The 13,848-nt window shown below is 33.7% G+C and overlaps 2 protein-coding genes across 3 annotated transcripts; one reads left to right on the top strand and one right to left on the bottom strand.

Moving 5' to 3' along the window:
• Positions 1-800: 800 nt before the first annotated feature.
• On the top strand, positions 801-10,107 carry LOC120629007 (probable ATP-dependent RNA helicase Dbp73D). 2 transcript variants are annotated; one of them, XM_039897736.1, is made up of 8 exons: positions 801-1,049; positions 1,825-2,149; positions 2,414-2,695; positions 3,969-4,146; positions 4,678-5,326; positions 6,360-6,540; positions 7,546-7,813; positions 10,002-10,107. In XM_039897736.1, the coding sequence occupies exons 1-7, from the start codon at positions 1,027-1,029 to the stop codon at positions 7,780-7,782; spliced, it is 1,875 nt and encodes a 624-aa protein (XP_039753670.1). In that variant the 5' UTR covers positions 801-1,026; the 3' UTR covers positions 7,783-7,813; positions 10,002-10,107. The 2 variants fall into 2 exon arrangements, with proteins under 2 accessions (XP_039753670.1, XP_039753661.1); XM_039897727.1 differs by lacking the exon at positions 10,002-10,107 and having other exon boundaries at positions 7,546-7,858.
• Positions 8,138-13,848, bottom strand: LOC120629019. The gene is made up of 4 exons (XM_039897748.1): positions 13,393-13,848; positions 12,460-12,631; positions 11,630-11,777; positions 8,138-10,548 (listed from the first exon to the last, which is right to left on the bottom strand). Exons 1-4 carry the CDS (start codon positions 13,499-13,501, stop codon positions 9,940-9,942), a joined length of 1,038 nt encoding a protein of 345 aa, XP_039753682.1. The 5' UTR covers positions 13,502-13,848; the 3' UTR covers positions 8,138-9,939.

The raw sequence follows: 13,848 nt of genomic DNA, 5'->3' as shown, positions 1-13,848 counted from the left end.
CAATTCGGGGGCAATGAGTTCGAATCCCGGCGCGTACTGATAACTTTTCGGAGTTATGAGTGTTTTATAATTTAACCAAATAACACTTTCACCAAATAACGGTTTCACGGTTTACCGTGAAGGAAAACATCTTGAGGAAACCTGTATGCCTGAGAGTACTCCATAATGTTTTCAAAGACGTGTAAAGTCTACCAATCCACGCTTAGCCCTTAACTAACGGCCAGGCGTTTCCAATTCGTAGAGGAGACCCTGCACTGTAGTGTGCCGTTAAAGGTTTGATATTTGATAATGATGATAGTGACTAGACAGAAGAAATCTTATAGCAATCATTCACACAAAAAAATATGTGTTACAAATGGAGAATCCCCTGTTTTTGATTATTAAACCGTAAATCTTATATTCGTAATTTTAAGTAAGTATATTTATAGTAAGAAAAGATTAAAAAAAAAAAAAGTTAAAGTCCAAAGCAGACCCTAGGCCATACCCTAGGGTTTCCGATAGTGACCTCGTGTATCACTCTGGTATTATTTATATAAAATTTATGGTTATTAAGGTGCCTAGGCCTGTCTTGAGGTCTTGAGAGAGAAAACTTGAGAGAGATATAATGAATGAGAAGAATGATAAAGAAAAGTAGACTCATAATGGCTAGAATCCGTCACTGCATGTCAAAAATAATTTCTTAGAATAGAAAGTAGAAAATTAATGTTTGCATAAAATTATACCTTTGCCTTTTCGCTTCGGGTAATAAAGAATAAAAATTATGATCAATGAGCTTTGCCTGTCCAGAAGGAAAAAAAAAACGTGACAGCTGACATGTTTTTCTGAGGTTAAAAATTAAGTTAAAGTCTAATGTATTGATTTGGTTTAGAATAACAAAGTTTTGTGTGATAAGTAATAATAAGGAAAGAATATTACATAGTTTAGAATAAGTATTCTGTGGCTGTAAACTGTTTGTCAGTAAAATATCTCTGATAATTTGAAAAGTTCAGACAGTACCTACCACAGCGCAGTGTGTAGTATTTCAGCATGGACTTGTTTATAATAAATAGGTAAGTTACACTTTTCCGCTATGAGTTTGGCTGATTTGATTTAAAAATAATTTGTTAACATAAAATTAGTCAAACTTTTACAAATAGTCGGGGATTCATCCGTTCGTTAAGGATGGGTTCAGAAACGTGCTGCCTGGAATCTTTGAGGCGGTTGAATTGCAGTTGAATAGCAGGAAATGAATTGAATTTTAAATTTATTTTTAAATTGGTAATATTAAGTACAGAAAACCACTATGGGGTTGAGTATGTGCATTAATAAGGTACTATTAGATTTACCTTTGCATAAGTTTAAATAGAGTAAACACATTTGCTAAAATGTAATATTAAAATGTATATTGTATTAATTGATAGTTGTACTGTCTCCATACATATTGTGGTAGACATACCTACCTTTTAACATATTATAACTTAGTGTGAGTGACTCTCCTCTGTGAGTGTTCAGTTCAATAATACATTATACAATAATTGTACCCTGTTGGGCTGATTCGCCTATTAATGTTGTTTGCTACTAAGGGTTGTAGCATATTAAATAAGAAATGGGCTATCAAATGCAAAAACAAATATTTCAAATCTAGCTGTTGGTCCCAGAGTGCTCTAATAAAAAAACAAACTATTTATTATTCTTAAAGATACCATTGGAAGTTATAGAATTTTTGAATTTAGATTGTAATAGTTTTTTTACAAATCTTGATACAAACCTTTTACGATTGATTCTTATTTCATTAACAAAACATAGTGCAGATGTGTTTTATGCGTGCCCTTTTTGCATTCTCAGATACACAGATGCAAATGAAGACAATGATGTTGTTAGTCGAGAAACATTACATTTACAAAGATTAAAACAGAAAATAGAAGAAAGAAAGAAAAATTACAAAAATCATACTATAACACCTGATACTATAACTCTTAAAGAGCAAGGACCATCACAGGACCACAAAATAAACAACGAAATTTCTAATGAAAACCAAGATGTGCCAGATGAGCAAGACAAGACAGAAACAAATATTGAAGATACAACCGTATACAATAAAAGTAAAGTTGATAAACCTATCAATGAATTTAAAGTATTAGGTAGCACAGATTTTGAAAAAAAAATTCAGGTATTTCATTTTTTTTTTAAAGCGATCAATTATTTGGGTTTTAAATATTCTAAATCTAAATGGATGGAATATTTATGTGTGGTTTAAATTTCCTCAAAATCATCTGAGTTGAAATACAGTTTTTAATATATGTATTAATTAATTTAATGGGTGATACATTTTCCTATTTTTGATGCTTAAATAACATCACGTAAACGGTAATTAAAAAATATTAAAAGCTAGGTATTAGCGTATCTTATGTATAAAAAATATTTTCTATTCTAGGTTGAAAGAGTGTTGCCCTATTGGCTATCTCATGCATATAGGATATCAAAAAATCTTCAAACGTTAACATGTGTTGTTGAAGACCAGGATTGGTTACATAGTACTCTAAAGGCTACTGTAGCTAGTGAGGGAGTCACCCATCTATTCCCTGTACAGGAACAAGTAATACCGTTCATACTCAAAGAACATAAACAACCAGAACCTTTTAGACCACATGATATTTGCGTGTCAGCTCCAACTGGCAGTGGGAAAACATTGTCATTTGTATTACCTATCATTCAAGTAAGAAAAATAATTTTATTTACACACATCTTTATTAAAGCTAGCTTGGAATATATGACTTTTTTTTTCTTTTTTTATATTCCTCTGCAAGTTATCCCCTAACTCGAATCTCACCTGCTGGGTAGTTTATTATGCAGTCTAAGATGTACTTTTAATATTACAAACCACTTTACTGCCCATAATGCTAATGGATAATGACATAAGGTGTGAGCAACAAAAGTAACACTGAGAAAAGTAACTCTCTGGCTGACTTTTAAAATTTTTATTGACAGTCACTTTGCACCTTCTGACTTGCATCATTCAAGCAGCTTCATTAAGCCACATTTACTGCATAAAATTTTTATTATTTCATTTTAAAATTACATAATATTTGATATTACCCTGATATGTACCATACCTACATATTAAATCAATGTACTAATGTAGATAAAAACATTTGTTTATCAATGTGTCATCTCTTGTTTGAAATATCATAGGAACCTTGGTAAAGAAGACATAACAGTACTAGATGGCGCTAACAGACGTTATAGCGCTGATAAAGCTGCAAAATAATAATTTTGGCATCTTTAGTACCTGGCACCGTTTATACTACCGTTTTGTGGATTTGGCGAAGCCATTGGGTAGCAAATTCCAAAGAGATGCGGGTTAAAATACATACTACGTATACTTACGTGTATACTACGTGTTCCCAATTTCTATACTTAAGCATTTTTTTCCAAAATATTTGTATCGGCAATATCAGCAGAGATGATCAATTACGCTTAACTGTTTTCATATTTCAACTTAGACGCAGCATTGCCTCGCCTTAATCAGCTCACATCCCCGCTTTGCATTGGTGGAAATTGACCTGCCCGCTACGCTGATTGTTACCTCCTATAATCTCGCCACTCCGCTTTGGTGTACACTCGCCCTAACATCCCAACGTGTCATACAAATTGTCCCCTTTTTCTTTGGGTTGGATCCTTTCGGCGCATGTGTTATGTATCCTCCAGGGTATTCCTTTACTTTCTCCGTCCCAAGGGAACTTAACCCAAGCTGTGTCACGACTCGGAAAAATCTTAGGTTCGAGGCTGCTATAAAGCTTGTTATAAAAAAAAATTCACTCTCATCATTTTTCTCCATCGCGCCAAAAAAGTACAACTTCAAAAACCGGCCAAAAAAACGTCAGACGGATGGATGGACAGCGGAGACTTAGTAATACGATCCCGTTTTACCCTCTGGGTGTGGAGCTCTAAAAAGTCATTTTCACATTTGAGTTTTTATTCGTTTCTAGATTCTAATGAATCCACTTGGCCATCATATTAGAGCTCTGATCGTTTTACCCGTACAAGAGCTAGCAGCACAAATTGCTAAGGTTTTTAAAAAATACTGCACTAACACCGGACTCCGAGTGGCACTGCTGTGTGGATCGGCACCTCTTCAAAAGGAACAGCAGCAACTAATGAGATATAGTATGATATACAATTACTAATTCATTTCAGTTAACTGCGAATCCGTCAGTGTATATTTTCTGACAAGTAAAATTTTTCTGTAACTTATACAACTTTAAATGGGCGCCATTTTTTTATAATATATATTACGAAAACATGTGCAAGCGGGTTGCCTGATGTTCAGTGATTACCACAGAGGTGAGGAGCCACCGATGCGGGCTTTTAAGGAATTTGTTTATCCGCCTCGTTTCCTCTTATCGTAGTTTTGAAGAAAACACAGTGTAAGGAAGATTGTTCTACAATATACAAGTGCGCTATTTTTCAAAAGCAGCAATAATATTATATTACTGATAATAGAAGAATACCAGGCGTTCAGATAGTGTAGATTTTTGTTTTCTACAGTACAGTACAGCCTAACAAGCGTACATAGATTCTCTACACAAAACTACGTAAAAATTATTGGTGACTTGAATGTTATTAGGACTTTGAAAAATAGATAGCGAACTTTTAGAATAAGAATGGATGTACTTATGAAAATGTTTTTTTTTTTAGCTCAAACTCTAGGTTGGATATGTGAAACTGATATCATCGTGTGTACGGCTGGCAGATTGGTAGAGCACCTGCATAACACAGAAGGTTTTTCATTGAAGCATTTGAAGTTCCTCGTCATAGATGAAGCCGATAGAATAATGGACAACATACAAAACGATTGGCTCTACCACTTGGAGAAGCACATTCAAGTTGAAATGCAAATGAGCAAGACACCACATATAAATTGGAGCACTATTTCGAGTCAAAAATCACCCATACATAAGCTTCTGTTTTCGGCGACGTTATCACCAGATCCCGAATTACTCGAGCAATGGGGACTTTTCCAACCAAAACTATTTTCGGTGACACCAATAAACGATACGACAAATAAAAATATTATCAAAAAATATTCCACCCCAGACGAATTGCATGAACACTACGTTGTATGTTCAGCTGAAGAGAAACCATTGATTTTCTACAATTTCTTCGCTAATTTAAAATGGGACAAAACATTATGTTTTACTAATTCGTCACAATCGGCCCATAGATTAACAGCACTTTTGAATATTTGGGGAAGTGGTAAACTGAGGGTTGCCGAATTGTCCGCAGCCTTGGATAGGGCTAGCAGGGAATTAGTGCTAAGGAAATTCAAGCAGTCAGAAATAGATGTGTATGTATTAATTCTATTAGTTTGTTTGTTAACAAGCTAATCTTGGGAATTACTAGTCCCGATTTGAAAAAAATATTTTTAGAAACAAGCTAGTTAACATCCTCAATGCAGTCCATGCACTGAGGATAATTGTTATTTGGTTTAATTTTGGGGCAAATCTAGTGATGCTATAGGAACACTAATCGTATAATAAAGCCAGCTAACCAGCATTGAATCAGCTTTGTGGGCTTTATAATTCTTAACCAAGGCAATATCAAAGCCAATGATTATTTTTTTTATAATTAATAATAAATAATAATTGGCAGCAGTTATAGCCCAGTGGGTAGGAACTCTACTTCACTTTCGGGGCGGGCAGAGTTCGAATCCCAGCACGCACCACTGACTTTTCTAAGTTCTGTGCGTTATAAGTAATTGAAATATCACTCGCTTAAACGGTGACGGAAAACATCGTGAGGAAACCTGCATGTCTGAGAGTTCTTGATAATGTTCTCAAATTTGGAGTCCACCAATCCGCACTGCGCCAGCGTGGTGGACTACGGTCTTAACCACTTCTCGTTGTTGGAGGAGACCCCTGCCCTGTAGTGGGCCGGTAATGGGTTGGTATGATGATGCATAATTGATCGACCAGGCAATTGGTAAGTGCATATCCATCGGCTATAACCACAGCAACATTTTGCAGGACATGCATTATAGGTAGTAGTACCACCATGCTTATTTGTGCCGCCAAGCAGCATTGTTGCTTTGCTGTGATCCGGTCTGAAGGGCGTGGTTGCCGGTGTAATTACATATGGCACGTGACGCGTAGCACCTACACCTCAGTTAATAATATAACTGGAAAAAAAATGCATCCTACAAAGTGCCTTCCAGTGTCCAACAACTTGAGGCGTAGCTATCAGCCTAATGGGCCTGTAATAACACTGGCAACCTCTTCAGGCCGGAACGCGGCATTGCAAAAATGCAGTGGTACTTCCCCGGACGTATTCCGTCACAAAAATCTGTACCACCTCTAGTCACATAGTTATTTATGTTTCAGAATAATAAGTACTGACGCTTTGGCAAGAGGGATCGATATACCAGAGTGTGACCATGTAATTTCATACGATCCTCCGCGTAATATCAAAACTTACATTCACCGAGTAGGCCGCACCGGACGCGCTGGGCGTAAGGGAACTGCCGTTACCATTGTTATCAACAACCAAGTCCACATGTTTAAGGTAACATCGACCCGAAGCGACAACATAAATAAATTACTTTGCTACGACAAAACATACATCGCAATCTGCCCCAAAGTTAGCTTGTGTTATGGGCACTAAGATGACTGATGTATATTTTTATGAATAATAATAATAAATAAATATACTACGACAATACACACATGGCCATCTAGCCCCAAAGTAAGCATAGCTTGTGTTATGGGTGCTAAAATGACTGATGAATATTTTTTTTGAATAATATACATAAATACATATAAACACCCAGACACTGAAAAACATTCCTGCTCATCACACAAACATTTTCCAGTTGTGGGAATCGAACCCACGGCCATTGACTCAGAAAGCAGGGTCTGCACTGCGCCAATCGGACATCAAAATAATATGCATAAAATACATTACGACATGCAGCTAAACATCCAGACACTGAAAATTCATGATCATTTCACAAACATTTGCCAGTAGTGGGAATCGAATCCACGGCCTTGGACTCGGAAAGCAGGCTCCAATATAGACGTTCCTGTGCGATATCGTGTAGGAACCGATTAGGGGATATGACTACCATACTCCCTAACAGGTTAGCCCGCTATCATCTTAGACTGCATCATCACTTAACACCAGGTGAGATTGCAGTAAACCTGTAATGAAATATATAAAAAAAAGGCTCGCTGCCAACTGCGCCAATCGGCCGTCAAACTAAGCCTACCTTTCACTAATTTTGTGTAGATCCGATTTTTAACAGAATTCAGAAAAGAAGAACGTTATTAAAGTCGCACATATATGCATCCAATTTCAGAACTAGATCGATTTACAAAACTAGTTTACTGTTAAGTTAAAGTTGTTCAATTAAACCAATAGATTTAAATACCTTAGAGATTTATCCAAACTTAAAGCTACAATTAATTATGTCAATTAGAATTTAAAAGCTAGAATACCCAGATATTTTTTTAGATCATTTACGCTGTTTGCATAAAAAATATACCTATGCCTAATGTGTATTACCTACAGGAAATAATACAGTCTAGTGGAAATAATAATATACAACAAATGGTTATACAGCGGGAAGTTATAGACAGTCTATTAGAAAACTACGAAAGTGCAATTTTCGAAACTAAGAGATTGATCAACGAGGAAACTCACATAAAAGTGAAGAAATCAATTGAATTGAAAAGAGGTCCCAAGTCTAAACCTCGCAAAAGAAAACATAATGAAAATAAATCAATAAATAGGCAGCAAACTTTATAGATTCAAAGAATACTCATCAACAAACACTTTGGTAAGTATACCTATTTAAATAAAAGTAGTACTTATAAGACATTAAGCGGTTGTTTTATTTGTGTTTATTGATAATTTATTCATTTATAATACACACAGTATAAGTTCGTTTTCTCTCTACTTTCTTCTCCTAAGGATAGTTGGTATAATTTGATTCAAATTGGTTGATGTTATAATTTTATTCAATTGGGTCGAATTGAAATTAAATTATGCAACCTTTTTAACAGTTCAACAAAAAGAACTTATCAGGAATTTGAATCAAACTAGAAACAATTCTTTACATCATATTTTATAAAATATTGACATTACAAATTTCAGTCAAACATACAAAAATATTTATTCCTTTTTTAATACAGAATTATATACTTGATAATTGAATTTTTTTACACAGCAACACAGCTTTAACATTATAAGAAAATAGGATTTTAATATAATTTTAGTTGAAATGGAATAACATGCTCGCTTTACATTATGTTAAGACGGACTAGTTTACTGCTGCTAAAACGATATAAACAGTAGGTATTATTAATCTCAATGGATCACCAGTTTAAGGACTGATGCGGCGCCGTATGGACGGAACTAGTAGTCGTGGGTCAAAACCTGTGGAACTACATTGTCATTTGTCTTATTACTTCTTGTGCAAGTGACATACCTGAATAGGAAGTGGAACCAACTTTTCCAACATAAAGATATTAAGACGATAGACAGGTTGTTCGAAGTAGCATTACCAAGAAGAAGCGCCATAAAAATTCTAATTTAAATGAAATGCCTGAATGAGATGTGGAACAGAACTTTCCATTAAATTTAGTATAATAAAATGATATAAAAGGAGTGTCATTATGATGCCCCTTATAATTGATAGTGTAAGTGACGTTCATACTTCCCTGAAGTGGAAAAGTTTTTTCCACTTCCCTGAAGTGGAAAAAACTTTTCCAAAATAAAGATATTATATTGAAATGATATACAGGTTGTCCCAAGAAGTAGTATCCAGACAAGGCAAATAACTTATAATGCACTTGACATCAGGTATGTCACTTGCACTATAAGATGGGATAACTAATTATGGGAAGTGGAACAAACCCAAGGAAAGTGTCCCAAGAAACAATATTATATTAAAATGATAAACAGGTGTTGCAAGAAGTAGTGTCAAATTATAGGAAAATTGGCTTAAATTGGACTGAAGCCATATAGAATATTATGAATTATAATATAAGTTTGCATAGTTGATCATAAGAATACAATACAAGCTTAATTAATTAAAGTAGAAACTAACGTAAGCGTGATCCGAGTTGGCCAGACTACAGGAAGTCACAAGTGGTTAGTTTTTAAGAATTCAATAGTATTGTGAGGTGACATTTAATGATTCCACATCTCAGAGAACCTTCTTTAGCCTGGTCAAGTAGGGTTGTGCAAAGTGAAGGTTTACTACCGTCACTTAAAGCAGTATTATTTTATTTATGTTCTCTAATAAATTTGGAATAGCATATTGGCGCAACAGTTATGCACTATTCTGAATGTCAGAGTGTGAAAAAATACTGCTACTAGTCAAAACGTTACGCCAAACTTATCTGTAAAGACCTAAATGTCTAAAAAAACTCAAAAAACCTCAATGTGAATCTACTTTTTTATTATACAACAACCGATTGGACATAGTAAATCGAAAATATCCAAACTATATATAAGTAGTCTTGACAATTAAAATATTTTGTCTGTTAAAGTGTGACATAAACTGCATAACTATTGTAACATAATGGTCACATTTATTTAGAAGGTACCTCACTGCTACTACATATTACCAATTACTATGCCCAATTTATGACCAGATATGTTTTTAAAAATAATATTGCACTTTCATCTATTGATGGTAGTAAACCCCTGTACATATAACTATTGACAACGATTAAAAAGGCTGCTTTATGAGCAATCTCTTCATAAACATTTCTAAATAAATGCAATACAGTAGTAACTTATTTTTTTTATATCACAATGCATACAAATGTACAAAATGTTCTATACTTACGTATTAATTCTCTTGTGTATGGCAAGAGTCCACATCATAATAATTATTATTAACTTGGTGGGAACAAAACTTTTGATAGACATGTATTGTGTTACTTAATGCACCCATCAAAATTTAATGAGATCTTCACTGGTATCGGATAGCATCTCAGAACTTATATTGTTTTCAGATCCTCTGCTGCTATTATCCAAAGATCTAGGCGATACCTTCCTTTTAGGTGGTACGGGTGCTACATCCAGGATACCTAGTTGTCCTAAGCTTTTTAACTTCCCTTGATCTGCAATAGTCTTCACATCTTTATTCAATTCAATGCGTCTGGTGCCGGGAGATAATTTAGTTCTGACAGGAGGGCTCGGAGCAGCCCTAGAATAAGCTGGTCGGTTATCAAATATTGATATATCAACAGTATTTAAACTGTCAGTGAAGAATGCTGATGTTTTACTTTTCTCTAGTGCATAATTCTGAGATTCCTCTTTAGTTTCCTCACGATCAGAATGATCACTAATGTAGAACGTTGTTTTGGAATTGTATTCTGCTTTTAAATGTCTATGAGTCTGCACGTCTGATTTACTTCTTTCAAGTGTGAATGCATTGTTGGTGTGAAGATGGCAGCTGAAAGAGCCAGTATTTGTGGTACAAGCTGGAACAGTTGAAAATGGCACAGATGGAGCCCACAAACATGCACCATCATTTCTTGGCACCAGCAATAGCGGATCCTGAAATTAAAATGTATTTTAAGCCAACTAATAACTTATACACAGTTACAATTTTTTTGTACAACCGCTACCAAGTTTATCTGTGAAAGGTCTACCACTCGTAAATTTGTTAGTACAAATCTCGTCAATTTCTAAATTTTAATCATTAACAACTTGTGGTTGAGTAGAGTTCCATGCAATACACATGTGCGTGCTTAAAGTAGAATAAATAATAGTTTATGAGGCGAAACCATCTCTCCTTGAACACTGTAATAAATGTTTGCACGATACGAATTCGCGATTATAGGAATACACGGATATTCCTAGTGCCGCCAGAAAGCTAAAGAATGTTAATGGTACATCAGACATCTAGTTTAGCAGGTACGTGTTGTGACGGTACCTAGGTCCCCCACGAGTATAGCTACGGAAGTAGAATATTGAAGAAAAATCCCGATGATATTTATGCTTAAGAAACAAACAGCATTATTCCAAGAATGTTCACGATGTGCAACAGAGAAGTTTGTATACTAATTAAATATTTATATATTAGTGCAATATTAAAAAAATAGAAAAACAGAAATTTAAAATAAATATGTACCGATAAAATAATTATGCGATAATATGTGCAGTAAAGTAATGATGATTGAATAAGTGAACTAAGGTTTATGACCCATGTGTATGTGGTACCCATGTAATCTCTTGTCATAAGAAAATACTAAAATTTTATATTTGAGAATATAAAATTTTTGAGAACAAAAGACTTCGTTTTGAGATACTCAGTTAGGATCGATGGTTGCTTTTGAATGAGACACTGATATTTTAAAAGCGTTTTCATAATCATTGGGATTTCAATAAAACTACTTTCGAATATTTAATGAACCTTTTTCATTAAAAAGGGATAATTAATTTTAAAATTATTATTATATATTATATCCTTTTTTATTGTAATTAGGCTCATAAATCAATTATACACGCGCTCCCCCACAAATGTAAGGCTAAAATAGCGAGTTGTGCTAAGGGTTAAGGAGCTCAATAGATAGAAGTTCACTAAATAAGGTTAACATTGTGTACACTTAAAATTTAATTGTTGAAATATAATTACTTTGCCAGTGATTGAGAATATTTTTGATTGTAAGGTATGAAGCTGGCTGCGTAAGTACTCGTATGAACACTGGCGAAGCTTCATTACCCACTGCACAACATTATCTTCACTACGAGCAGCAAACACATGCCTTTTTTCAGGTTCATCTCTGAAAGAATTTTTAGGTATCATATAGCTCTGAAAATCTAAATAGGTAATAATTTAGGAAGGTCAATAACCTTCAACTAATATGTATAGTTTTTATTTTTTATTTTTTTGTTAACCTGATTTTATATTTGTATGTGCAATAAAGACTTTTTCTTCTTCTTCTTCTTCTTAATATTGTCTCAAACTAAATGTATGCCTCTTCATTATTAGGGGGTCAGTTTCCAGTTGTAAAAATTGCAATCTACATTAAAAAGAAAATAACTAGCTTATTCGTAGGCAACTAAGAGATTGATTCAGACGAGAAAGATTGAAAAATCATTTTTGTAGGGAAATCGAAAATGTTTAATAATTACATTAAATCCATCCTTCACTTCAATACTTCAATTTGTTTATTTATTGGGGCCAATAATTTCTATGCTGAAAAATGATAAGACTTGTATAATAATAATTTTTGACGAGAATTATTTGATTAGACTCATCAAAATCCTTAATGCCTTCTTGATCTACAAGACATTAACACCATGTGCCCAGTTGGCACACATAAAAGCCATATACCTACAAGAATTGAATTAGTTAAATTACAGATTTGTGTACATCAGAGTAAATGTTTCAATTGTCTTTTTATCTTAATGCAACAGGAAGTAGGCATAACTTATTAAAAACAAATTATCTTATACACTTACATAAAAGATATTGAAAAGGAGAATGATATACTCTGTCCATGTTCCATTTGTATTGATGAGTTTTCCATAACAAATACTCCAGCTGGAGTTTTTGTATCAAACTTCCCCATTTCACTAATTTTAAAGTAGAATAAATAATTGTTTATGAGGCGAAACCATCTCTCCTTGAACACTGTAATAAATGTTTGTTTCATAAGTTACATTGCATTTCTGCTTATCTGCCATTTTCTTTTTTTTCAATTGGCCAAAAAACAACTTTATATAAATGGCTGGAATCAATACAGTAAAGAATGTTATAATATAAAAATACATCACCATCATCATATGCATCAGGTTTCGAAAATTTAAGCTAATATAGATTTATCATGAGTGAAAAATCAAAACACACAACAAAAATTAAAGTGTAAAAATTGTCTGTAAAACAAAATTTAAAAAATTTAAGTCAAGATTTATCTCAAAAACCATTTTAGTATTCAACAAGGGCATGAAACAATGTCTAATGTTACGGGCACCAAATAAACCCCAAGCAAATTAAGAATTTTAGAGTAATGCTTGTTACTCTTAAATCTTTGCATTTAGAATCCTGAGTGAAGAAAACACAACTGTATTTTTTTTTTATAAAAATGAAGGCAGCTTAATCCCTTACCTTAATCTCTACTTTTCAGACTGCTATGTACTCTATTCAATGATTATTATGATACCATCATAATATAATAGGGACTCCAGTATAACATTACTTACCTGCTAAGCCTACATAGGATGTATTGAATTACTTGTCCTTTCAATACTAGGCTAAGGCATTGTTCAGGGAGTGGTGTGAAAAATAAATAACATCATACCATATACCAATTGATTTTAAAGAGTTATTTATAGATGCAATTACAAAAAAATAACAGGGACATAAAAATACATTAACTTGAACATTATTATTACCTGCTTGATTTCGGTAGCTTCCATTTGCTACTTTTTTGTAATTCAGTCTTCCTTCTACAACACAAGGTTTGTCGCTTAGTAGAGCGAGTTCTCGAATGTTGGACTTCATTGATAATTTTTATTTAAGTATATTGTGTAGAATATTTGTTTATTAACTAAAGATGTTTAAACATTATTAGTAAATTTATAATCCCTGAGGGATTCTTCTCAGGCCAAAACAGTAAAGCTATTTCGGTAACAACGTTAAGGTAAATTGTTCCAATACGTGACAGTTTGAAATAACAAATTATACAGCACTCACTTGCTGAGTGCTCTAGGAGTTCTAAAATTACATTATCGTTGCCTTGGAATTATATAAACCGCAAATAGTTAAAGTACTAGATTGATTTAGGTACACTAAATAAACTTCACAGACTAAAGTAAATAAAATTTGATTTATAAGTTCTAAACTGGATA

This window comes from Pararge aegeria, chromosome 2, assembly GCF_905163445.1.
Source record: "Pararge aegeria chromosome 2, ilParAegt1.1, whole genome shotgun sequence".
Classification (NCBI taxonomy): Eukaryota; Metazoa; Arthropoda; class Insecta; order Lepidoptera; family Nymphalidae; genus Pararge; species Pararge aegeria.
The sequence above is the reverse complement of the archived record's forward strand: the minus strand, read 5'-3'. Positions and strand labels throughout refer to the sequence as shown.

Excerpts from the sequence above, each read along its gene's own strand:
- LOC120629019 (XM_039897748.1), bottom strand. The coding sequence starts at position 13,501 with ATGAAGTCCAACATTCGAGAACTCGCTCTACTAAGCGACAAACCTTGT. Across the intron at positions 11,778-12,459 it reads TCCTTTTCAATATCTTTTAT|AGATGAACCTGAAAAAAGGC; the intron begins GTAAGTGTATAA and ends AAATTCTTTCAG. Across the intron at positions 10,549-11,629 it reads TATTCTCAATCACTGGCAAA|GATCCGCTATTGCTGGTGCC; the intron begins GTAATTATATTT and ends TTTTAATTTCAG.
- LOC120629007 (XM_039897736.1), top strand. The coding sequence starts at position 1,027 with ATGGACTTGTTTATAATAAATAG. Across the intron at positions 2,696-3,968 it reads TTGTATTACCTATCATTCAA|ATTCTAATGAATCCACTTGG; the intron begins GTAAGAAAAATA and ends ATTCGTTTCTAG. Across the intron at positions 5,327-6,359 it reads AAGCAGTCAGAAATAGATGT|AATAATAAGTACTGACGCTT; the intron begins GTATGTATTAAT and ends TTTATGTTTCAG.